The sequence below is a fragment of the Bos indicus x Bos taurus genome, chromosome 7, assembly GCF_003369695.1.
Source record: "Bos indicus x Bos taurus breed Angus x Brahman F1 hybrid chromosome 7, Bos_hybrid_MaternalHap_v2.0, whole genome shotgun sequence".
NCBI lineage: Eukaryota > Metazoa > Chordata > Mammalia > Artiodactyla > Bovidae > Bos > Bos indicus x Bos taurus.
The window spans coordinates 98,823,720-98,848,373 of record NC_040082.1 but is presented as its reverse complement, the minus strand read 5'-3'; the positions used below and the strand labels follow the sequence as shown (position 1 = coordinate 98,848,373).

The 24,654-nt window shown below is 58.0% G+C and overlaps 1 protein-coding gene across 5 annotated transcripts in view; it reads left to right on the top strand.

The window, feature by feature from the left end:
• Positions 1-24,654, top strand: part of RFX1 (regulatory factor X1) — a 35,448-nt gene that overhangs the window by 6,319 nt on the left and 4,475 nt on the right. For 2 of the 5 annotated variants that reach the window (XM_027547975.1, XM_027547974.1), the window contains exons 2-14: positions 10,979-11,088; positions 11,334-11,417; positions 12,465-12,572; positions 13,499-13,615; positions 14,619-14,714; positions 15,124-15,498; positions 16,253-16,347; positions 20,199-20,577; positions 22,350-22,531; positions 23,511-23,630; positions 23,722-23,837; positions 24,058-24,176; positions 24,258-24,367. In XM_027547975.1, coding sequence (XP_027403776.1) covers positions 10,987-11,088; positions 11,334-11,417; positions 12,465-12,572; positions 13,499-13,615; positions 14,619-14,714; positions 15,124-15,498; positions 16,253-16,347; positions 20,199-20,577; positions 22,350-22,531; positions 23,511-23,630; positions 23,722-23,837; positions 24,058-24,176; positions 24,258-24,367 — 2,003 coding nt within the window. In that variant the 5' untranslated portion in view covers positions 10,979-10,986. Of the gene's footprint in view, positions 1-3,363; positions 3,732-7,721; positions 10,411-10,978; positions 11,089-11,333; positions 11,418-12,464; positions 12,573-13,498; positions 13,616-14,618; positions 14,715-15,123; positions 15,499-16,252; positions 16,348-20,198; positions 20,578-22,349; positions 22,532-23,510; positions 23,631-23,721; positions 23,838-24,057; positions 24,177-24,257; positions 24,368-24,654 lie in introns of those variants that run through there. The other 3 variants (XM_027547972.1, XM_027547973.1, XM_027547977.1) reach the window with 3 other exon arrangements.

Here is a 24,654-nt window from a genome sequence, read left to right as displayed (position 1 = left end):
GCAGACTCCAGGGTCATCCCAGACTCTGTCAGTGGGCCTAGGAGTCTGCATTTAACTGACTCCCCAGGTGAGGCTGATGAACACCAGAGTCAGAATCTCTGCTTGGTGCCTGTTTCTAAGAGCTTGAGGATTGCGTCTCTCTCCTTTCCCCTCCAACCCCATGGATGCTTGTTGAGTGAATAATGATAATAGCAACTTCTACTTCTCACTTCTCAGTGCTTATTTGGTGCTCTGCTGATCACATTGGATCTTTGCAACAGCCCTATGAATCAGGTGTTATCATCCCCACACGAAAGATGGGGAAACTGAGGCCCAGAGGAAAATCAGTTACATGTTTTAAGAGACATGAATTAAGAGACAGGCCAGGGTTCAAGTGGAAGTGAGTCTGATACTGGTAGACAGGCGCTGATCAGCAGCAGTGACTTGAGCATCTGATCTGGACCAGGGTTTGAACCCAGTACTGCGAGGAGGTCTGAGGAGGTGGGCCCCTCTAATACTGGCAGGAAAGAGTTTGGGGAGGGCAGGGGCTGGTGGGAGATGTTTTCCCTGTGTGCTTGGCAGGCAGTAGCCTCTCCCTCTCCAGGTGAGCAAGTTCTCCCTGCTACCTGAGTCCCTGGCAGGCCACCTTTCCATCCTGCACAGTGGGCAAGCCCAGAACCACTCCCTCAGACCTGGACCAGGGCCCTTGTCACTGTCCCTCTCTGTAATGACCAGGCTTGGCAGGGAGGGTGGCCTCAGGGCTCTGCCAGCTCTGTTCACACCAGCCATCGGAGCCTGGCATACCCAAGCCTACCAAGCCCACCCGAGTGCAGACAGCAGCCCTTGTTTCCTTTGTACTTAGCAGCCCAAAGCAGGGAGGCAGGGCCTGGAGGCTTGTAGTCTTGCCTAGAGCCTTGTTCAAGGGCCCCGGGCAATGAGGGGAACCAGAGCCATTTCTTAAGTGCTCAGGCTGCATCAGGAGCTTGGCCAAACACTGCCCACACCATCAGACGGAGCTCTGCAGCAGCCTTGCACCGTAGGCCTGCTACCCTCCCATTGCACAGATGGGGCAGTTGAGGCCCAGGGAGTGGACACCCTCCTCGCAAGTCACACAGCGGGGAGGTAGTCAATTTCAAGTCGTGCACAGGCCCATCCAGGGTTTGTGACTCACCTGCCTTGCCCCCTGCTGACCTGGATTCGTCTTGGGTTTGGCATCCAAGAGCAGAGTCCAGATCCCCAGAGAGCGAGATACAGGGAGGTGCGAAGAACACAGGCACCACGGTGCTGGCTGGCCTGCTGTCTCCCTTGGGCTGCTCTGGTGGGCTCCCCGCCCCTGAGTTCTGCTGCTCCAACCAGGCCTTGGGTAGGTGGCATTACCTCTGTGGGTGGGCCTTAGGTGTCTCCATCTGAAAAACAGGAAAGATGCCATCTACCGACTATGAGCCCTGGGCCTGGCTCCCTGAGTAGGGCTGTGGGCTAACAGCACATATCTGGGGGTCAGAGAGACCTGGCTTCAAATCCTTTTTCTTGCTGGTTGCCGCCGCAGGCCTGTGTGCAGGTCACTCCTGAGCCTTGTTTTGTTCATGTGTGAAATGGGCACAGTGGCTCCTCCCTTGCCAGCCTGCTGTGAGGAGGTAATCACAGTGATTACCTGGGGTTTCTGATCACCAAGTAGCAGTTATTTTTCTCTTTCCCTTGAAGATCTTTTTTAGTCCCCCTGCAGCTGGCTGGCCATGGCACACAGGTGCTCGAGGATTATTGCAGAAGAGCCTCTGGCTCAGCCCTGCAGTGTCACGCTGCTGAAGGCCACAGGTCACCGCGACCCCGCAGGCAAAGCTCTAACACTGAGATACGTCTAGGGCCATCAGGGACCACGTAACTGTGAGGGGTGGAGCTTCTCTTAACCACTCCTGCATTTGTTCCACTGTCCCTAGAAGCTCCTTAGTGAAGGAGTCAGGAAACCGGTGGCCCACTCCCTGCTGAGGCGGGGCTCAGCGAGGGGCAGGGCTTATACTGACGATTTGCCTCACTCACAGTACTTGCCTCACACCGAGCGCCTGAGAGAGGCACCACAGACAGTTAGCAGCCAGAAAAGCTGCCTCTGCATGGTCAGGTGGGCCCCATTCTGAAGTCAGCAGGGCCTACCAGGCCTGCTCTGTGGCCAGGGCCTGCTCCCAGCCCAGTCGCCCCAGGCCCTAGAAGGCCACTGTTCAGGGAGGAGCTCACATCTGGCGTCGCCACCTACAAATGCTCTCATTTCTATGGCCGCAAGCAGCTCAGGGGGCTTTTTGGACTCAAAACACCTTCCCCGTGTCTGGCATTCCGCACCCCCCCCCCCCCACCACCCCCGCCTCAGGGAATGACACTCAGCCAAGAATCCAAGCCCAGATGGCAGGCAAGGAGGGGACTGGAAGAGGCTGGCTGGGGGACAGCTTTCCCCATGACCTTCCTTCCCAGCAGTTAGCCCAGTAGTCCAGTGCTCAGAGTGCCCAGGGTTCAGACTCAGTCCCACCTCTTCCCTGCTGTGTGACCTGGGGCAAGCTCCTTAACCTCTCTGAGTCTCAAGCATGGATGCAATTGTTGCAGAGTTTTAAATAAAGTAATGTAGAGACTCGGAGAAGGCAATGGCACCCCACTCCAGTACTCTTGCCTGGAAAATCCCATGGACGGAGGAGCCTGGTAGGCTGCAGTCCATGGGGTCGCTAGGAGTCGGACACGACTGAGCAACTTCACTTTCACTTTTCACTTTCATGCATTGGAGAAGAAAATGGCAACCCACTCCAGTGTTCTTGCCTGGAGAATCCCAGGGACGGAGGAGCCTGGTGGACTGCCGTCTATGGGGTCGCACAGAGTCAAACATGACTGAAGCGACTTAGCAGCAGCAGCAACAGAGACTAGATTCTGTGTGCTTCCACTGCCTGGAGTAGGGGTTTGATCCCTGGCCGGGGAACTAAGATCTCACATGTCATCCAGCATGGCCAAAAAATTAAAAAATTAAAGTTAATTGTAAAGAAAGTACGCAGGACAGTGCCTGCAGGCACTCTCAGGAGAACTGTATAATTTGTTTCTGGGCAAAAGTCGGAGGTCTCCCAGCCCAGGGGTCCCCCAGGCGCTGGAGCCTGCGAAAGAAGACGGCAGGAATCCTGGGTCAGGGTGAGTGGAAGAGGTGCAGACCAGCCCTGGTCCATCCTCAGTTGCTGTGCAGCAGCGGGTTGGTTAGATCTTGCCACCAGCCTCGGAATGTAATTAAGTTGCTGATGAACCCAAACGTGTCTCTGGGGAGCCAGGAGCTGTCCCTGGTTTCCTCTGCCTGTAGATTAATTCTTGTTTTTCCTTCTTTTTCTCCTTCCTCTTCTCTCTCCCCCCTCCCTCCTTCTTCCCAAGCAAGCAAAAAAAAAAAAAAAAAGCCTTATTTATTATCATTTTCCCCACTGTTGGCATGGCAACACAGGCGTACGTTACTGAGTTACAGGCGGCCCCGCAACCATCCCAGCCACCACAGGCTCCGCCGCAAGCCCAGCCGCCACCGCCGCCCTCTGCGGCACCCCAGCCCCCCCAGCCCCCCGCCACCGCCGCCACCCCCCAGCCCCAGTATGTCACCGAGCTGCAGAATCCGCAGCCCCAGGCACAGCCACCGGGCAGCCAGAAGCCGTATGTGACAGAGCTCCCGGCTGCCCCCACGCCCTCGCAGCCGGCCGGCGCACCCACCCCGTCCCCGGCGTCCCAGCAGTACATCGTGGTCACCGTCTCCGGTAAGTGGACGCGTGCTCGGAGCCAGGGCACCCTGTGAACAACTCCAGCAAGAGTTTGGGGGAGCCTAGCCTTATGGATGTGGGGGCATCCCAGAGCCCTCCCGTCATCACTTATTGTGCCTATCACCCGGAGGGCAGCTTTTTAACTGTCTCAGGTCCACAGGTGGGATTTGCGGTACATCTCTGGGGAAGGCTTCCCTGGTGGCTTAAGACAGTAAACGATCTACCTGCAGTGTGGGAGACCTGGGTTTGATCCCTGGGTCGGAAGACCTGGAGGAGGGCATGGCCACCCACTCCAGTCCTCTTGCCGTGAGAATCCCAGGGACGGGGGAGCCTGGCGGGCTACAGTCCATGGGGTCGCAAAAGAGTCGGACACGACTAAGCGACTAACACTTTGACTTTTTTCACTTTCTGGGGAAGAAGTAGTCAGACCAAGCAGGGAGGACTCTGTGCCCCCCAGAATCCTCCCCGCCAGGGCAGCTCTTTGAGCTGGTTCTGTCTCTGTCCTCAAGTAAGATGTCACTCAATGAAAGGCTTGGGCAGTAGAGTTAATTTGCAAACGCCTGCCAGAACTGGAGGGGAAGCATTCGGCCATCATCCATAAAGGGACTGTAACAACTTCAAGTGACTTCCCTGGTGGTCCAGTGGTTAAGAATCCACCTTCCAATGCAGGGAACCCAGGTTCGAGCCCTGGTTGGGGAACTGAGATCCCACAGGTGGCAGGGCAGCTAAGCCTGAGCGCTCTGGAGCCTGCCCAGCTGGTACAACCAAGACCCAACCCAGTCAAAATTTTTAAAAACAAAAAGTAACAGTTTTGAGCTCAGGGGCTGCCTGTGAGGTGCTCCCAGCTGCAGTTCAGGGAGGTCCACTGGGAGGTCTGGAGGGGTTGCTCCCCCTCCCTTCTGTTTCATTTTTGACAAGACTTGGGCCAAGCAGGGCTCTTGGTTGGATGAGTTCGTGAGTGTGTGATGTGGCCAGGGGATCCTGTTTGTCACTGCAGCCGCCCCCCTGAGGCTGTGGAGCAAATGACCAGGAGGCTTGGGCCGTGGCACCCATGGTTCCTGCCTCAGAGCATCTTCCCTATGCCCGCTTCCTCTAGAATGGGGACGGGCTGAGCAGAGGGAAGTGGAAGCAGAGAGTCAGGATAGGTGGTCATTCCCCGGAGGGAGATGGTGGAGCTCAGATGAACTTCCCTGGCGGTCCAGTGGTTAGGACTCTGCGCTTCTACTACAGGGAACATAGCTTCCATCCTTAGCTGAGGAACTAAGATCCTAACATCCCACACGCTGCATGGTGCGGCCAAAAAAAAACAGGTGGCGCTCAGGACAGGACTGGGCATCTTTAATGGTTTCTGGTGTTCCCTGTGTAGAGGGGAGGCTGGCCCCAGTCTTTCCGCAATGGAAAAGGAAGTGGTGGGGATCCTAAGGGCATCTTGGGAGGCTGTGGAAAGTGCAGGTCAATTAACTTGACCCTAGGACAATGAAGAGTCAAAACTGGTGGCAACTGACACGGCCCCGTGGGACCACAAAGGAAGCAGTTGGGCCCCGGTAGTGTCAAGGAGGCTCCCGCAGTGTCAGGGTCGCCAGGGAGGGCAGGGGCACGCAGGGGCTCGGGACAATGACTTTTTGCGACACAGACTGGTGTGGAGGAGGGTCTCAGCTGGCATGGGAGAGTCAGCTGAGTACAGAGCGAGGCCAGGCGCAGGATGTGGCCGGGGTCACCAGGCCACATCTCCAGGGCGTTCTTAGCCCAGTATCCTCACCAGCATCCTCCCTGCTCTCTGAAAAACCCAGGCCCCCGGCTGCCCCCTCACCTCCAGCACCTCCCTCTCATTCTGTGTCCTTAACCCCGCACCCTGCTCCTGACCTCACTGTGGACAAGGCATTGTCATGTGACAAGAAGGGCCCCATCTCCCACCCACCCAGCCTCCCAGCACCCAGGGTCCATCTGCACCCACCAGCTCTGCTTTCCTGTTGCTGGAAGGGTGAAGTGGCCCCATGGCAGTTCCAGGCTGCCCCCTCCAGGACTTCTGCCGTCCCAGCCTCATTACTTAGTCCCTCTCTGGTAGATCTTTTCTACCTGCTTGTAAAAATACAGCAGCTCCCATTTTAACCAGGGCCCCCAGGCCCTGCACCCGCTACCGCAGTCGTCCCGTTTTCTTCCCTTAGTTGTTATTTAGTTACTAATTCATGTCTGATTCTTTACGACCCCATGGACTATAGCCCACCAGGCTCCTCTGTCCATGGCATTCTCCAGGGAAGAAAACGGAAATGGGTTGCCATTTCCTTTTCCAAGGGATCTTCCCAACCCAGGGATGGAACTCATGTCTTCTGCATCTCCTGCATTGGCAGGCAGATTCTTTACCACTGAGCCACCTGGGAAGCCCTCCCTTTAAGTCAGAATTCCTCAAAGGATTCATCCTCCCTTCCTTAGTCTCTGCCCCTTCACTCAGAGCTCTGTCTCCTCAATCCCAGAGTCCCAGGCAGGATCACCCATGGCCCCCATCTTGTCAACCCACTGGTCACCCTCTATTCTCCTCTCCCCTGGCCTCTGGGCAGCACATGACAGTTTCTCCCCTCCCCCCATCCCCCCAGAGATGCCCTCCCGCTCTGGTCTCTGCCCACCTCCCTGCCTCCCCATCTCGGTTCCCCCTTGCTCCTTCCTCCTCATGTCCCTTACCTTGTGCACCATGACCTCATCAGCTGAGGCCTCCTCTCTGCTCCAGGGCCTTGTCCTGTCCCTTAGCCTCTGATGCCACCTCTGTACGACAATGCCCACGTTGTCGGCCCTGAGTCCTCGCCACCTGTGACCCATCCACGTGGTTCCACAGACCTCTCAAACCAGCATGGCCTGATGGCAATCTGGAATTTCTTTCCTTCTTCAAATCTGGCCTCCTTTGAGACTTCCTTGTCCTAGTAAATATCATCCTCTCTCCCCCCCCACCCCAGGCCAGGGTCAGCCTTGACTCCTGTCTTACCCATCCTTTTTTTTTTTCCTGGCTGCATGGCGTGGCATGCAGAATGCTAGTTCCCCAACCAGGAATCGAAACCATGCCGCCCCTGCAGTGGGAGTACAGAGTCGTAACCACTGGACCACCAGGGAGGTCCCCTGTCTTACCCATCCTTGAGCAAGCAAGCTGTCTGGGCTCCATGTCCTAAATCCAACCAGAACCCACCACCTCTCCCACCTCCCTGTCCCCTACCCTGGTCCAGCCTCTGTTCAGACCCTTCACAGTCCTCCCCAACAGCAACCAGAGGGAGCCTCTTGATAACTGTTGATTCGATTCCATTATGTCCCAGCTCAACCCGGATTATTCCAAAGCAGGTGGCCCTGGGGGCACTCTCTGAGAAAGCCTGGCCTGGCCTTTCTTGCCTCTAGGAGATCTGGATCCCTGTGATAGGGACCAGCTCCACACTCCCTTCGCCGCTACTGACAAAAGTCCAACCTCCTGACTCTGGCCATCCAGGCCTGCTGGCCACCCAGCCCCATCTGGTATCAACCTTCCCGCCTACATTCCTGCTTCAGCCCCACTGGCTTTCCTGTGGCTCCGCAAACCTTCCAGGCTCAATTCGTCTCTGGGCCTTGGCACTCTCGTTGCCCTCTGCCTGGAGCTCTCCCATCCCAGACCCTCTGGTGGCTTATCCCTCATGAATGCTGACCTGACCCAGCTCAGCGCTCCCATCCCATCTCGGGGCCTCTGGGCAGCGGAGAGCAGGCAGGAGGGCTTGCCTGTCGCTGCTAGAGGACTTCTCATAGCCTCCACTTATTGGCCCTGGACCTCCTGAGTGCTGGCTTTTGTTGCTTGCTGTGTCTGGGGTCCCCAGAACAAGGGTCTGGAATGGACGCACGACTGTAGACCCCAGCATCCCCCAAGTCCCAGCCCGTCTCCTCTCTTCCCTTGTCTTCTCCAGCTCCTCCCACCACCCCCCTCCTCCACCCTCAGGGAGGCCCTGGTACCTACTGGTCAAAGCCTTCGGTACCCCCCTCTCCTGGCCCCCATCATGCTGTGGGGCACTCAGTGTGGGTGGGTTGCGGTGTTGATGTGACCGGTTGTGGATGTGAATCTCAGCCTCCTTTCTTTGGTCAGTGGCCTCATTATCTTTCACAGTGGTCCTGGGGAACTGCCTATCCCTTCTGCTCCTGGTTCTGCCAGCAGCAGGCCTGTCCCCGGAATGGTTACCAGACACTGCTTCCTTGATTTGTTCTATGAGGACTCCTGTGGCTTCGTTGACCCCTCCCCCACCCCTGGCAGTGATTTCTGAGGGTTCCTTTGTAACCCTTAGTGTCCCTTTTATCTAAGGGTGGCCTCTGGGTCACGTGCCGGTCCTGGAGGTGGAGGTGGGGGTGTAACTAACACCAGCAAAGGCTGCAGCAAGGTGCCTGGGGCTCCTCCGGAGCCAGAAGCAATGTGAGCTGAGCAGGGACCCAGGGAGTTGCAGGCAGGAGGCAGGGCGGGGCCCAGGAGCCAGACATGGAGCCCAGACTGGAAGCCAGCCAGGAGCGCTGCCGTAGAAGCAGCTCCTCTCGCCCAGTCCTCAGGAGCTCTGCCCTAAGGTGACTTTGGAGGTGATGGGAAGGAAGCTCAAATTTCCAGCTTAGGAACACTCCTCTAGATCCATAATACCCCGTCCTCAGAGGCCACCAGGCTATCACCCAAAACCCAAGTGGAAGGAAGACCTTGTGAGTCCTGCCGGCCATCCCTAGAAAGATGAGACCAAGCCGGTGGAAGGGGATAGGGCTGGACTGAAGAAGGGATCATGTCCAGCCTCTCTTCCCTGCTTCTGTCTCACTTGGAGCCCCTGGAAGTCCAAGACTTGTGTCAAGATGAGGGACCCGGAAGGTGTTTATCAGTGTCCCCAAGCATAGATGGGGAAACTGAGGTCAGGACAGACAAGGGACCCAGGGCCCTGGGGGCATCAGGAATCCACAGGCTCCCCTCCCAATGAGCTGTTGACTGAAATCATTGGCAGGACGGGAGCGAAGGATCAGGAGGAAGAGGAACAGACGGCCCCATGTGTGGTCTGTGGTGACCTGGGTTCCGTCTTGGAGTCCAGCCTCTCAGGCTTCCCTCTGTCCTCTCCCAAGTAGCTCAAAGTGGCCTGTGAGGCCAGAGTAGGTCTCAGTGAGAAAGTAAGTGCAGGGGCCAGGGAGGAAGAGAAGCTCATCAGATCGAGGGACAGGAAATCAGCTGCCGCTTCCTGGCTAGAGATTTGAGACGGCGGGGCCCTCTCTGGCCTGTGCGCATGTGCAAAGTGGAGCTTGCAGACAGATGCTGATGCTCACGGACTCAGGGTCCCTCACGCAGACATGTGCACACGCAGAGCCAGGGCGAGACACTGTGGCAGGAGTCCTACCTTGGCCACAGGAAGCCCCTCGTCTAAAGAGTAGACTATAGAATCTCACCTGCTCATCCTCGGGATGCAGCCTGGCCAGGATGGGGGTTCCAGCCTTAAGGGCCACCCCTGAAGCAGGAGATGGGCAAGACTGTCTCCTGGATCTTCCTTATCCCAGGTGATGCTGGATCCCAGCAAGTCCCCAGGCCTCCAGCTGCTCCGGGTCCCCACTCAAGGACCAACCTTGCCCTTTTCATCAGAGTACCAGGGTGTTGGAGGGGATGGGAGAAGCCCCCAACTCGCTGCCCACCCTGAGCCAGGCTGAACCTGCCACGGGCCTCCTGGGTCAGGCACTGTCCCTTGAGCCATGGACACCCAGGTGTGCCGGGGCCCTCACGGGACTGGGTGCTTTCTCGGGTTTCTCCCTGCGGGCCGGCTCAGTGAGGGCCTCCTCTTTGATGATGACAGGGAAGCCTGAGTGGTTGTGAGGGGTGATTCTAGCAAAACAGAGGAATCAGTGTCTCCTCGAACGAGCTGCAGAGTTGTCCCAGGGCCTCCCCCACGTCTGGCCCACACCTAGCATACACAGTCATGTGCTGTGCTTCAGACTTGGCCCCTGAGGTCTTTGCTTCTACCTGCATGCGGCCACCTTTCTGTTCTAGCCAGTCCCTTCTCCATGTCTCCCTGCAACAGCCAAGGCCTAGCTCCCCACTTTAGAGGCTGAGACCCAAAAGGACTCTCCGAGCCTTTTGTGTCCCCCACAGGCCCTCGGCTCAGACACATGCCTCCTTACCCACATGCCTGAGTCTGCATCTCCCTGCCTTTGGGGCCTCAGCCTAGGCCTGGCCTGTGACTCTGGTCCCAGCCCCACCCCACCTCTGAAACTGCTGGGAGTAACCAGGAGATAAAGGGGGTGGGGTGGCTGGTGTCCCAGCTGGGATGAGGGTCTCCCAACCAGTGCCTCTGGGGACACTCGCCCCATGCTCCTCCCTCTCAGCTGTCCTGCTAATCACTTAGCAAGATGTGCATGAAACCTGACCTGCACCTTCCTGAAAGCATCTCTGGGTACCAGCCTCCCTCTTGACCCCAGAGTGTAGCCCCAGCCCTTCAAAGGCCCCGCTCGGGCTGGGAGGGAAGTATGTTTATCCCAAGAGGACTGCCAGGAGCGCTGGGGGGATTAGCTCCCCAAGGTTGCAGGTATAAAGCCACCCGCGCACCCTGCTGTTCTGGAGAGGTGGGCAAGGACCAAGGAGTGCCGGGCAGGCTCCTGGGGACTGATGGGCAGGGACTGGGGCGGAAGGGGGGCACCATGTTCTATGACTGCCTCTTCTCGGCTGCCTATCAGCGTGAGTACCCACCTGCCCAGCTCCTGCCCCCCACCCCCACCGAGGACAGGGAGGCTCTGACAGTGGCAAGGGAGGAGGGGGTGTTTGACAGCAGGCTGGTGAAACTTTCTGGGGTCACTCCTCTGACCAGCTTCCGATCCTGGGAAGCCAGGGGTCACCTCAAGGCAGGTGGTCCTGATGCTTTCCAGGGCTGCGGGACCCCTGGGAGGTGGGGTTGATGGGGTCGGTCACGGTCCACAGTCCTGCCTGCTGGGCAAAGGAGTTCATCTCCCCAAGCCTCCACTGCATCTTGGCTTGTCAGTCAACCCTTCTGGACACTGACTTCAGGACAATGAGGTTGAGGGGGCGGGGGTGGCTGCTAATGGGTGTTAAGGATTATAGGTCCTTGTGGCCCCTAGCCCACTCCAATGGGCAGTCTTGCGGCTGGACAGGGGCCAGACAGGATTCCTGGAGAGGCCTAGCCTCATCTAGAGCTGGCTTCAGGCAGCAGCATCTATCTAGACGGCCTCAGGCTCAGGGTGGGGGTGGAGGCAGCAGGCAGAGCTGACCTGGTGACCTTTCCCCACAGAGGGTGCCATGCGGGCCAGCGAGACTGTGTCAGAGGCCAGCCCGGGCTCCACGGCTAGCCAGACCGGAGTCCCCACTCAGGTGGTTCAGCAGGTGCAGGGCACCCAGCAGGTAGGACACGCCCCGCCCCCAGGGTGGACAGAGAGCACGCCGCGCGGGCAGTGGGGCTATGGCTATAGTGACCTTGCTTCCCCCACCCCCAGTCCTGCTGCTGGAGCCATCTGCTCACCTGTTCTTATCAAGATGCTCACTGCTAAAAAAAAAATCCCTACCCCTCCACCCCGCCTTTCCCCCACCCCGGCCAGGCCTCCCTGGGGAAACCAGCCCGGTTCAGGCCCTTCTTCCTTTCCCCACAGCGGCTACTGGTCCAGACAAGTGTGCAGGCCAAGCCGGGCCACGTGTCACCCCTCCAGCTCACCAACATCCCGGTGTCCCAGCAGGTAAGCGCCCCACCTCTGGCCCCCACACCCCACTCTCAGAGCCCTCCCAGGGTGTACAACCAACCCCTGGAGCCTGCTCGGATCTGCCCGCACCAGCCTCGAGGATGTGGGGCCTACCCTGGGGTGGCCAGTGAGGCCGTGTCAGGCAGGGCCCATCAGGCAAGAAGGAGCTGCAGGAGTCATCTTAACAGAGAGACCTGAGGATTGACAGGAACACGGCTGGTGTTCCTGTCCAACCCTGGTGTTCCTGTCCAACCCTGATATTCCAGAGCAGAGAACCCAAAGCCTGTTAGGAACCAAGAGCCCAGCACCGGGAGCAAGTGCACAGTGATCTGTGGGCTGCAAGGCTGCACAGCGGCCGCTGGGGTCTGGCATGAACTGGGACAAAGTCCTGCCCAGTTTTCAGGGTGGGAGCACATTTTGAGGCCCATGGAGCCAGGTGCCCTGGGAAAAAACTTCAGCTCTGCTGAGTATGGGCTCCAGGACCTTGGGCAATTGCTTCTGCTGCCCTAAGCCTCGCTGTCACCCTCTGAAATTCAGGAGCCACCGCGCATCGGGACTGTGTGGGCAATTCCGGGAGCCCGCAGGCAGGAAGCGCTAAGATAGCACCTGGCTCAGCACATTGCTGTTGAGTCACTCAGTCGTGTCCCCCTCTTTTGCGACCCCATGGACTGTAGCCCACTAGGCTCCTCTGTCCATGGGATTTCCCAGGCAAGAATAGTGTAGTGAGTTGCCATTTCCTTCTTCAGGGGATCTTCCCAACCCAGGGATTGAACGAACCCACATCTCCTGCATTGGCAGGTGGGTTCTTTACCACTGAGCCACCAGGGAAGCCCCTGGCACAGCACAGGTGCACATTAAAAACACACGGGCCAGGGGATTTCCTTGGTGGTCCAGTGGTTAAGACTCTGCACTTCTAATGCAGGGAACTCGATCCCTGGTCCGGGAACTGAGATCCCACATGCCTTGAGGAGGGCAAAAAAGAAAAACCTACACGCACACAGGTCATTGTCAGTGAACTATGGTCCTTCTCCCTTCTCGCTCCAGGCTCTTCCCACGCAGCGTCTGGTAGTGCAGAGCACAGCCCCGGGCGGCAAGGGCGGCCAGGTCTCCCTGACGGTGCATGGCACCCAGCAAGTGCACTCACCCCCCGAGGTAGGTGGTGGCCCCTTCAGCCATCCTCCCCGCCCCTCTCCCCAAAGGAGTGAGGACTCCGTCCTTTGAAGTCCCTGTTGAGCCTGGGTGTGGGAGGCTCGGCCGCTGGATTCTGCTCTGCTGGCTCTGCTCTGCTGGCTCTGAGCTGAGTTTGGCTCCAGGAGGAGGCACCTTCTCTCCTGGGCCAGGATGAATCTCAAAGTTCCAGCTCTGGGCCCTGCATCCCAGGAAGCAAAAGTGGCCGTCTTCCAACCATAGTGTGAATACTGAGGACCCCTAATTCCCATGAGGATGTGGAGGCAGGCGAGCTGTGGATGGCTGGGAGGATGGGTGTCAGCAGTCAGACTTTGAGGTCCCAGGCTGAGACATTCAGTTCTGGGGGTCTCTGGACAGGCCCTCAGAGCCTTCTGAGCCTAGAGTTTTCGAGGCATGAAACAAGTAATGATACCCACCCCTCATCTACTTCCCATGACACAGAGCTGATGGGGGCTCTGCAGCCAGCCCACCCAAGGTCAGCACTTGGTGCCACCACTCACAGCTGTGTGGCCCTGCACACATCCCTTCCCATCTGCGCCTTCACAACTCATCTGGAAAGTGGGGACCCCCAGACTTAGCCTTTCTCACCTCAGGGCTGCAGTCCAGCTGCTGATGGAGGCAGCTGGGGGCCGCTGAGTGGAGGCCAAAGTCCTCATCCTCCTCACTGGGGAAGACGGGCCTCCCCAGCATCTCTGGGCTGAACTCTGAGCCTTGCCCTGGGATCCCTGGGGCTGCGGGAGGGACCAGGCGTCTGGACGCCCGGGACAGTTATCAGCTTAGGTGGCTGGGAGACGTCCCCCCCAGCCGTTGTCCTCCCCGAATAACTCTTGGGACAGGGTTTGTCAGGGCCCGGCTGCCCCACACACTCTCTGCGCCTCCTTCCCTTGCAGCGGTCACCGGTGCAGGCCAACAGCTCCTCCGGCAAGACGGCCGGGGCCCCCACGGGCACGGTGCCACAGCAGCTGCAAGTCCATGGCGTCCAGCAGAGTGTCCCCGTCACCCAAGAGGTGCCAGGCCAAGGCGGGCGGTGGCAGGGGCAAGGGGTGCCAGCCCAGTGGCCTCTGCATCCTCCTAAAGCTGTTTGTCGGGGTGGTGGTGGGGAAGCCGGTGGGGGTCCAGCCCCAGCCAGCCACCGGGGCCTGCGGCAAGCAGCTCTGCTTCTCTCCAGACTCTACGTTCTCATCTAAATACTGAGGGCCAGGGAGCTAGGTGGTTGGGGCTGCTGTGGAAAGCACCTCAGACTGAATAGGCACTGGGAACAGCTTCGAGAAGCAACCTTGGCATCTCCAGGCCCATTTGCCTGGAGCCAAGTCCTGGCTCGCCCCCAAGGGGCTCAGGGAGAGGCCTCAGCCTGTTAAGTCCATGCCCCATCTTCCAGAGGAGGCCTCACTCTGAGCTGCCAGCCACCGTGGCCAGAGCAGGTTATAAGGCAAGGGTTGTCTGTCATTTGGTCATTACCAGTCAGGTTGGGGGGTGGTTTCCACCCCCTCAGAAAACCAGATGAAAGCCATAGATGCTCTCCCTGGAGGAAAGCAGAAACTCCACCCTGAAGGACTCAACAGATATTCTCCAGCCAGACACCACAGCCCCTCGGAATCTAGCCCTGAGTTCATCACTCGGCTGCTCCCCGCCTCCCAGCCTCTGTCCCTCACTCTGTTCTGAGGGTAATGCCGGCGTCCCCGCCATAGCATGGAAGTGAGGACTTGCTGGATGCCGAGGTGCGGGATGACCATGTAGGCAGTTGGGGTGGGGAGCAGGGACCCCTCCTCGGTCAGCTCCAAGTTCAGCTCTCAGTCCTACTTCCTGTTAGCCTCACCTGGTAGAGCCCGGGTTCACCATGGCACCCAGAGTCAACCTGCTAAGGAACCTGGAAGCCACATGATGTGGGGCCAGTAGTGAAAAGCTGGAGAAAGGCTGCCAGTGCTGGGGACAGGGGTGGCGCTTGAGGACAGGCGGGCAGCCATCCTGGCCATGGCTATCGCAGTCTGACTTGCCTTTCCCTCCCCGCAGAGGTCGGTGGTTCAGGCCACTCCACAGGTGCCCAAAGCTGGCCCCGTGCAGCAGCTCACCGTGCAAGGACTCCAGCCGGTCCATGTGGCTCAAGAGGTGTGTGTCTCACCCACATGCCTCTGGGCAAACTGGGGCTCAGTCCCGGAGGTGGGGGGGGGGGGAGCGGGGGCGGGGAAGGTGCAGGCCCCTCAGGCCGCAGGGAGGGAATGCAGCCCCCCTGGGGGGGTCTGGGTGGAGGGTGGCAGCTGGAACTTTGAGAAACCCAGCCCCACCCTGGACTCCCAATTCCAACCATGGGCCTCAAGCCTTCCTCTTTGCCAGCACCGGGCAGTTCAGGGTCCAGGCTTTGCTAAGAGAGAGCTCTGGATTGCCCCTTCCCTGACACCGGGTGGGGTCTTCTGGTCGGGTTGCTGCCTAGTGTCAGCAGCCCGGTGGGCGGTGGAGGCCTGGACAGCCGCCCGCTGCCGGCCCCGGTGACCCCTCAGTATCTCTGTTTGTCCTCCAGAGCTCAGGCAGTCAGTTTCCCGCTAGGAAGGCAGAGCAGCAAGAGCCCTGGCCCACGCCGCCACCGGAGCCGCCGCCGCCCCGGCCGCCCACGCCTGGGCCCGGGCCGGGTGCGCTGGCCCCGGAACCGCCAGCTTGCCGCGGGGAGGCCGCGCAGCTAGGCAGCCCCGAGCTGCTGCCGCCCCATTACGAGCCGGGCGCCGAGCAGTGGGTGGAGCTGGTGGGCTTCCTGCCCCCGCACCTGCTCCTGCCGCAGCAGAAAGTGGTCCTCGAGCCACTACCCGGGCTGCCGGCCCGAGCCAGCCCCGACCAGAGGGTCAGGATCCAGAGAGTCCCCCAGGTGCTAGTGTTCGGCACGGCCGCCACGGCCCTCAAAGTAGGTGGCGGACGCACGGGCGGGGGTGCGAGGGGCGGGCGGGGGCGGGATCCGCCGGCCCCGGCCCGCGCCCGGCCCCGCAGGCCCTTTAGACCCCCACCTCCACCCAAACAGCCTGGGGACCCATCTCTGATTACCCCCCCACCCCCCACTCCCCGCCCTACCAAAGCGGGCTCCTAGTCCCAGGCTCTGCCCCTACAGACTGGGATGGGGGATGGGTGGGGAACTCAGGCCCCGCCCCCGCCCCGCTTTGTCAGTAGTTCCAGATTCTGGCCCACCAGTGGGGCCCCAGCCCTGGTCCCGGCTCCGCCCGTCGCATCCTGTGCACCTAGGCCCCGCCCCCATAGGCAGGGGTCCCTCCCTGATGCAGGCGCCTCTCCTACAGCCATGGCTAGTTCCCGGCTCCGGCCGGCTTAACCGTCAGGCTTGTACCAGAACTTGGCTCTGCCGCTGGGGTTCAGCTTTCATGCCCGCAGTAGGACCCTGTCTGGGGTCCCCTCCACCCACCTCATCTCAACCCTACCCTTGCTGTCCCCAGTTCAAGCAGAGAGGCCTGGCTTTTCCTGACGCCGCTGTGCCTCATTCCCAGCCCTGGCCCTGTCCAGGGTGTTCAGAGAGCCCGCCCCTAAGTGCAGCCTCCCAGCCGGGGATCTGGGAGTCCCCGTGAGCTTGGCCAGCTGCCAGACTTTGAGAAGCAGGGAGGTGGGGAGCCAGCCCACCCCTGACCCTCTGTGTCCCCTTCCTCCCATGCCAGGTGCAGCAGCTCCAGCAGGTGCCGGTCTCACACGTGTACCCCAGCCAAGTGCAGTACGTGGAGGGTGGCGATGCCAGCTACACGGCGAGTGCCATGTGAGTGGGGCGGGGGTGGGGGAAGGGACAGGAGGAGGAGCATGGGTCTGCTCAGGATCCCTTCCCAGAACTTGAAGCCCCAGTCTCCAGCAGACCAGCTAGCCTTCAAGGTGAAAACAGGTGATAACAGTGAAGCAGAGGGGACCCTGGCATGTTGGGAAAGGCGTTCCAGCATCGCGTCAGGCTTTGGAGTCAGGGAGGGGGCTCTGGTTCTTTGCAAAAAAACAAAAAAACATGGACTTCCCTGGCAGTCCAGTGGTTGAGACTGCGCTTCCGATGCCAGGGGCGCAGGTTCGATCTCTGATCAGGGAACTAAGATCTGACACGTCACAAGACATGGTCCGAAAAGAAATTGCAAAAAAGGAAAAAAAGTTTAATTTTACAAGATAAAATTTTTAATGAGTAGGGAACGTTAAACAGTGAAGAAGAAATCTTTACTCCTGATCCCCAAGCCTGCCCCAGAGGAGATGCTGCGCCCCATTTCTTTGTTTCCTCCCTGAGAAACTCTGAGAATAGAAATTACCTGCTTTGTGTGTTGAGAAATAGAGGCAGTGTGTTCTGTCCCCTGTTTCTTCCCCTGCCACATAGCTTGGAGCTCTCCATGTGGGTCTCAGTTATCCTCTTTAATCACCGTGTGTAACTCCACTGCTCAGTCACAGCATGAATGTCATATGGCCAGTCACCCCCAGCTAGCACGTAGACGACTTCCACTCTCTGCTGCTGTACATGGCTCTGCCTTAGTACCTGCCATATCAGGCATATGTCAGCCCCAGGCCTGCCCTAACCTCGGCTCTGGCTCCTTGCTGGGGATCCTCCACACACCACCACCTTCTGTCTCCCCTTCTTCACAGTAATAATTCTAGGACTTAGAGTTATTCTAGTTGTCCGTTCAGCTTCCCAGGGGGCGCTAGTGCTAAAGAACCTGCCTGCCAAGGCAGGAGACGCGGGTTTGATCCCCGGGTTGGGAAGATCTGCTGGAGAAGGGCATGACAATCCACTCCAGTATTCTTGCCTGGAGAATCCCATGGACACATGAATTATTTGAGTTTTGAGAAGTTTCACTGACTTTCTTTGCATTTGCCTGATGTCTTTCTCACGTCCCAACCACCTATCCCTGTGGGCATGACACTGGGGGTGGATTAGCTCATGGAATGACTTGATCCCTGGGTCCTGATCCTGTGGGTGTGGGGCCCCGGCCCCTGAGTCATGGTCTACAGCATCCAGCGACCTCATGGTTCTGTTGATTTATTTCCCGCACTGCCTGGCTCTCATCTGTGCAGGTGACCAGTGCTGGCGGGGGCCACCGAGGACATTCCAGAGAGGAGCCTAGCTCCCGAGGGCCCCCAAGGGCTCTTCTGCCTCTCCCTGGTCTGTCATTGGCTTCTGTTTCAATTCTTCCCTCCGTGACTATAGTGTGTGGGTGATCACACAGTAACTCCGCTGTTACCATCAGATTCTTCTGCTGTATGACTTTCTTGAGGGCACCATATCTTCTATCTCTCCCTCACAGTGGGTCATTTCCACCTTTCCAGCCCTTTGCTGGTCTGGATTCCTGCTCTGACTAAAGCCACACCCCCTGGGCTTCTATCCATGGCCCTGTTTAGCCTGTGTCCAGTTTTTGTCGTTCAGTCGCTAAGTCGTGTCTGACTCTTTGTGAACCCATGAACTGCAGCACATCAGGCTTCCCTGTCCTTCACTGTCTTACAGAGTTTGCTCAAACTCATGTCCACTGAGTCAGTGATGCTATCTGACCATCTTAATCTCTGTTATCCCCTTATCCTCCTGCCCTCAATCTTTCCCAGCATCAGGGTTTTTTTTCCAGTGAGTTGGCTCTTTGTATCAGGTGGTCGAGGTAGATACATACATTCATTCTGGTAGTCATTTGGCAAACAGTTGCCATAGCAACATTTTCTGAGAGCACAGTGTTGCAGGTAGGGTGCTGGGCTGGTTTTGGTTCCTGCCAAAGCGGGTGGCAGGGGCACTTAGCAGTACTGGCTCAGGTCACACACTTCTGGAGTCACTCGTGCCATGATGTGGACTATGTAGGTGTGTGAACCAGGACACAGTGAACAAGAGCTGCATCCTGGGGTCTGATGGATGATGCTGTACACCAGGAGTGACCACACTCCCACCACCACCCCAGTTGCTCTCCTTGCTGCTCTGGGAGGCCCGTAGGACTCCGCTCCCCGGCATCCTTCAGCACCTTCTGGGCCAAGGACACTCCTGACGGGCCTCCCTCCTTTCTGGATTTTAACATTTTAGCTTATGTTTTTTATAATTACTTTTATTTTATTTCTTTATTTTTGGTTGCGCTGGGTCTTCAGTGCTGCGTGGGCTTACTCTAGCTGTGCCACGCGGGGGCTACTCTAGTTGCGATGCACAGGCTTCTCATTGCAGTGGCTTCTCTCGTTGTGGAGCACGGACTTTAGAGCTCCCAGCCTTCAGTAGTTGGAGCTCCTGAGCTCCAGGGCACAGGCTCAGTAGTTGTGGTACATGGGCTTAGTTGCTCCACAGCGTGTGGGATCTTCCCAGACCAGGCATCAAACCCATGTCTCCTGTATTGGCAGGCAGATTCTTGACACACTGAGCCACCAGGGAAGCCCAGCTTATGTTTTCAAACGCCTAATACATTGTGCGTGTGAGCCAAGTTGCTTCAGTTGTATCTGTCTTATTGCGACCTCGCAGACTGTAGCTCACCAGGCTCCTCTGTCTATGGGATTCTCCAGGCAAAAATGCTGGAGTGGGTTGCCATTTCCTTCTCCAGGGGATTGAGAGGGCTCAAAAATCAAACCTGTACCCAACCATGTTTAGTGAAGTGGCTGCCCCTGTCCACACACCCTTCACCCCAACGAATAGCAGATACAGATAATGAAATGCCATGCGATCTCTCCCTTCTTCCCGAAGTATCATCCATACCCCTCCCTGCCTCTTTTGTTCACCTAATGGAACATACTGGACCTTGTTCTTTGGTGGGACCTCAAGACCTTCCTCCTCCTCTCTCACCCCCACATAGGAAATCATCAGCTTTTAACCTGACATCCCAGTAAAGATAGACCCCACCCCCCACCCCCAACCATCCATGTTATTCTTGCTACGATTTGCAGCCTTGAGTTCATGTGACCGAATAGTTGGAGACCTCTCCAGGGCGGGATGGGTCGCTGGGTCAAAGCGAAACATATGTGCGCCTTAATAGTTGTCGCTGACCAGCCCCTCATGGTGGCAGCCAATGGATTTAGAAGTAGAGCTCTCACTTTTCCCCACCCACTTCCTGCACCTCGTGTCCCTTGACATGTGCCACCTTCCAAAGTGCCCTCAATTTACCTTTGCACTTGGCTTCTCCTCTGGCTCCCTTGCTAGGACGTTAACCTCCCCCAGACCCCAGGGTGGGGCCTTTTCTCTCGTGTCCACTGTTGGGTCCAGCGTACCTAGAACACTGCCCAAGCAGGCCTTCAGTAGTTGTTGGTCTTTTTTTTTGGCTGCACCACCAGGCTTGAGCAATTTGAGTTCCCCGACCAGGCCCCCCAGCAGTGGGAGCGAGGAGTCCTAACCCCTAGACTGCCAGGGAATTCTCTCAATAGTTTGTTTTCTGAGTGACTGAAGTGTTTAGCCCGTTGCAAGTTACTCAGCTCTTCCAGTCTCAGTTCCTCACGGCTGAAGCGGGGACTCCCAAGTCACAGGACTGTTTTGAGGATTCAGTGAAGAATTGCCCATCAGGCACTGGGGGGTGTGCAGTGCATGGGGCTGTTGCTGCCCTGCTCCCCCTTCCCCCCTCCACTGCAGGGCCCCCCTCATTATGCCCCTGGGCCACCCAGCTCTTATCCCCTGTCTCCTGCCCTCTACTTCTTTTGTAGCCGCTCCAGCACCTACTCCTACTCTGAGACGCCACTGTACCCGCAGACGGCAGGCACCAGCTACTACGAGGCCGCGGGCACGGCTGCCCAGGTCAGCACCCCGGCCACTTCCCAGGCGGTGGCCAGCAGCGGCTCCGTGCCCATGTACGTGTCTGGAAGCCAGGTTGTCGCCAGCTCCACCAGCAGTGGGAGTGGAGCCAGCAGCAGCAGCGGCAGCGGCAGCGGCAGCAGCAGCAGCGGCGGGGGTGGTGGGGGTGGGGGTGGTGGCGGCGGCGGCGGCAGCGGCGGCGGAGCAGGCACCTACGTGATCCAAGGCGGCTACATGCTGGGCGGTGCCAGTCAGTCCTACTCGCACACCACCCGTGCCTCACCAGCCACCGTAAGTGCCCACCCAGCCCCAAAGGAGACAGGGGTTGGGGGGGGGCTCTGGGCAGGGGCAGCAGGCGATGGGTGCCAGCCACCGTCCCCAGGAGTCTGGGTAGCCTGGTGCCAGGGCACTCAGGTGAAGAGGTCCTGGGGTTGACTCCTCACTCTGTGGCCTCAGGGAACCTCCTCAGCCTCTCTGGGCCTCAGCTAATACGCCTGAAGCTCTTGGAGCTATTACCCAAGGAAGTGTCATCGAATCTGATAGTCTGGCGATGGCAGATAGATAGCATGGGGTGAGAAATGCAGGCACCACCATGCCAGGAGCTACCCGAAGCAAGGATCTGTGTCTGTCCAGAAAGGCAGTGAGATAACCTTCCTGTGCCCAGAGCAGCTCTGTGGAACAGCCCTAGGGCCTAATCCTGATGGGGCTTGTCATCAGCTCTGTGACTGTGGTGGGGTGTCCCGGCATGGTCCTTGTCCTCCAGGAGCTTGAGGTCTGAGCGATGGCTTCCCGTCATGTTTAACTCCCGCCCTCTCCCACGGCCACCCATTGTGGACATCATTACCAAGACCGAAGCTTTCTCAGAAGACAGGACATCCCTCATGCACCCAGGAAGCCTGGCTTCTAGTCTGAATTTTTTAATGCTGGTCATGACCCCCATAACTGACTTCATGACTCCCGAGTGGGTTCTGAAAATGTGTTCCCCTAGACCCATGCTGTCTGATAGAACATCCTCCAGTGATGGATATGTTCTTTGCTTGCTGCGTAGTGTACAGGCCTCGGGACACATGAGGCTATTGAGTGCTGGAAATGTGAGTTTCATAGTCCTAGAAACAGAATTGTTGTTATTTTTTTATTTTAGAATTTTAAAAAATGATTTACTTTTGGCTGTACTGGGTCTTCGTTACTGTGCTTGGACTTGTGCCCAGTCTGTGTCGTTGCGGGGCACAGACTTCTGACCTTGCTGGCTTCTCTTGTTGCGGAGCATGAACTCTAGAGCGTGCGGGCTTCAGTAGTTGTGGTGCACGGGCTTGGTTGCCTCATGGCACATGGGATCTTCCCAGAACAGGGATCGGACCCGTGTCCCCTGCATTGGCAGGTGGATCCTTAACCATTGGACTCCAGGGAAGTCGCTGAGTTGTTTTTTAGAAAAAATGATCTTGAAAGAATTATGGTCACAGAAGCTGCAGAGATCCCTGTGGACCCCCCACCTAAGTTACCCCACTCGTTACAATTTATGTATCTGTAGTACAGTATCTAACTCGAAAACTGACAATTGGTCTTATATGGGGGTATCTACTTCTGTGTCTTTTTATAACATGGGTAGATTTGGGAAACCACCATCAAACTCAGAATGCAGAACTGTCCTGTCCCCGCAAAGATCTCCCTGGTGCTACCCTTTTAAAGTCTCCCTTACCCTCCTCCCTTCCAGCGTTCCTGACCCCTGGCCATCATGAATCTGTTCCCCATTTCCCTAACACTGTCATTTCGAGAATGTTCTGTGGATGGACTCATACTTGACGTGACCTTTTGACACTGGCATTTTCCATTCCGCCTACATTCATTTAACAGCTCTCCGCAGCTAGTGGTGATGGCCTGGGACAGCGCAGTTCTAGAGAGTTCTGCTGGATTTAGTTCCCATGGGCAAGGGTGACATGACACCCTCGCCAGCATGGTTGTCAAGATCACAATGGGAAATAAATAGAGCACTTAGTGACGAGCACTTGAGAAATGGAAGCCATTCTTAGCATTCTTCTGATTCTTCCGTGGCCCTCGGGCCCCAGGTCCAGTGGCTCCTGGAAAACTATGAGACGGCGGAGGGCGTGAGCCTGCCGCGGAGCACCCTGTACTGCCACTACCTGCTGCACTGCCAGGAACAGAAGCTGGAGCCCGTCAACGCCGCGTCCTTCGGCAAGCTCATCCGCTCTGTCTTCATGGGCCTGCGTACCCGCAGGCTGGGCACCAGGTGGGGCCACCTGCCCCTGACAGCCCCCAGTGGCTGTAAGGCCCGCCCTCACCCTGAGTTTCAAGGTCCTCTGCTCCCCTTGTCCCTTCACTCCTCTGCAGCCCCAATGGCCTCGTCTCAGTTCCTCTGACGCTCACATGCTCCTGCCCCAGGGCCTTTGCACTCTGTGCCTTTCTCCGTCTGCTGACTCAAATATCCCCTGGCCCTCCTAACTAAAACTTCAGCTTTCCCCTACCTCCTTGGCATCCATCTCACCTAGTTTTTCTCCTGAGCACCCATCCAGGATGCCTTTCATGTTACTTCTCATTTCTGATCTGTCTTCTGATGCTGAAATGCACACCCCTTGAGAGTGTGGGGGCTGCACACAGTCATTGCTTAATCACGGCCTGTGAGTCAGTGAATTCACAGAGGAAGGAGCAAGGAGCCCTCCCGTGAGCCCACCCTTCTCTGCCTCTCCTTTGTGATCCCCCACACCTTTCTGGGCTAAGCCCTGCTCTTCTCTTGGTTCCAGCTCCCAGTTCAGGCCTGAGTGTCACCTCATTCAGGCAGGCATGCATGTAGAATCTTGGGCAGAGTCCCTCGTCTCTCTGTGCCTCTGTTTCCTCAGCTATCAGGCTAGGATGCTAGGAGTACCCTTCATAGGGTAGAGATGAGAAACACGTGCCTTCGCATGTGCTCAGTGCTCAGAACAGTGCCTGGCAAATTGTTATGACTAGTAGTCAGCAAAGACTTGCTAAGTGCCTGCCCCCGACTTTGGTCCTATCTTCACAGAGCTCAGTCTGCGGGTGGGGGCCTCTCCTGGCCCCCATAGTCCCCATGGCTTCCCCAGCCCAGCACCCCCAGCTCTGTGGAACATGGGTCTTACCCCCGGGGCTCTGTTTGGCCCCCTAGCAGAGAGGAGGTGGGTGCAATGTAAAGTTGCCAGTGGATAATCAGGGGCTACCCCCAGCCCAGCCCTCACCCTCTGCCTCCCTCCCAGGGGCAACTCCAAGTACCACTACTATGGCCTGCGCATCAAGGCCAGCTCGCCCCTGCTGCGGCTGATGGAGGACCAGCAGCACATGGCCATGCGGGGCCAACCCTTCTCCCAAAAACAGAGGTAGGAAGGCGGGGCTGGGTGGGTGCTGGCAGGCAGGGAAGGACGTGGCGGCCTAACTCCCCATCCCATTGCCCACCCATCCCTTCTCCAGGCTGAAACCCATCCAGAAAATGGAGGGCATGACCAACGGCGTGGCCGTGGGGCCACAGCAGGCCACTGGGCTCTCGGACATCAGCGCCCAGGTCCAGCAGTACCAGCAGTTTCTGGGTGAGGGCTCCCTGGACTGGGGTGGGGCCCAGGGCAGGCTGTGCAGCCCCCAGAGAGCCAGCAGATGGTTCACTTGCCCTCCCTGAACCTCATCACCCCAACTGGTCATGGGGGAGCTTGGTAGCCAAGTGGTGCCAACTTAACAGGATCCCAGGATGAGGCTGAAAGGGGTGGGTAGGTGGGACTGGAAGGGGCTCACGGTTTCTTCTCTGCCCTCCAGATGCCTCAAGAAGCCTCCCTGACTTCTCAGAGCTGGATCTCCAGGGCAAAGTGCTGCCCGAGGGCATCGGACCTGGGGACATCAAGGCCTTCCAGGTCCTATACCGGGAACACTGTGAGGTAGGGCACCTGGGCAGTGGGCAGGGGTGAGGGGCACCATGCTGCCCCCCGACCCCCTCGAGCATCTGGCCTCCCCAACAGGCCATCGTCGATGTCATGGTGAACCTGCAGTTCACACTGGTGGAAACGCTCTGGAAAACCTTCTGGAGGTACAACCTGAGCCAGCCCAGCGAGGCGCCTCCGCTGGCTGTGTGAGTGCCCCGGGGGGAGGAAGGGAGGAAGTTGTGCACCTGCGAGTCTGACCTCAAGGCTGGGGTGGCCAGACCATGCAGGGGCGGGGGGCTCCTCTCTGATCCCCACAGTTTGTGGGGCCCCTGTGGCCTTCTGAACCCACCTCCAGAGTGTGCCTGGGGACCAATCTGATGCTCTGTGTGTGGGATGGCGGGCCCCACCGAGCCATTTCCTCCCTGCAGTGGCTAGGTGCCTGGGTCCCCATGTACAAGATGTTGAGATCCCTCTCTGACCCTGGGGGCAGTGA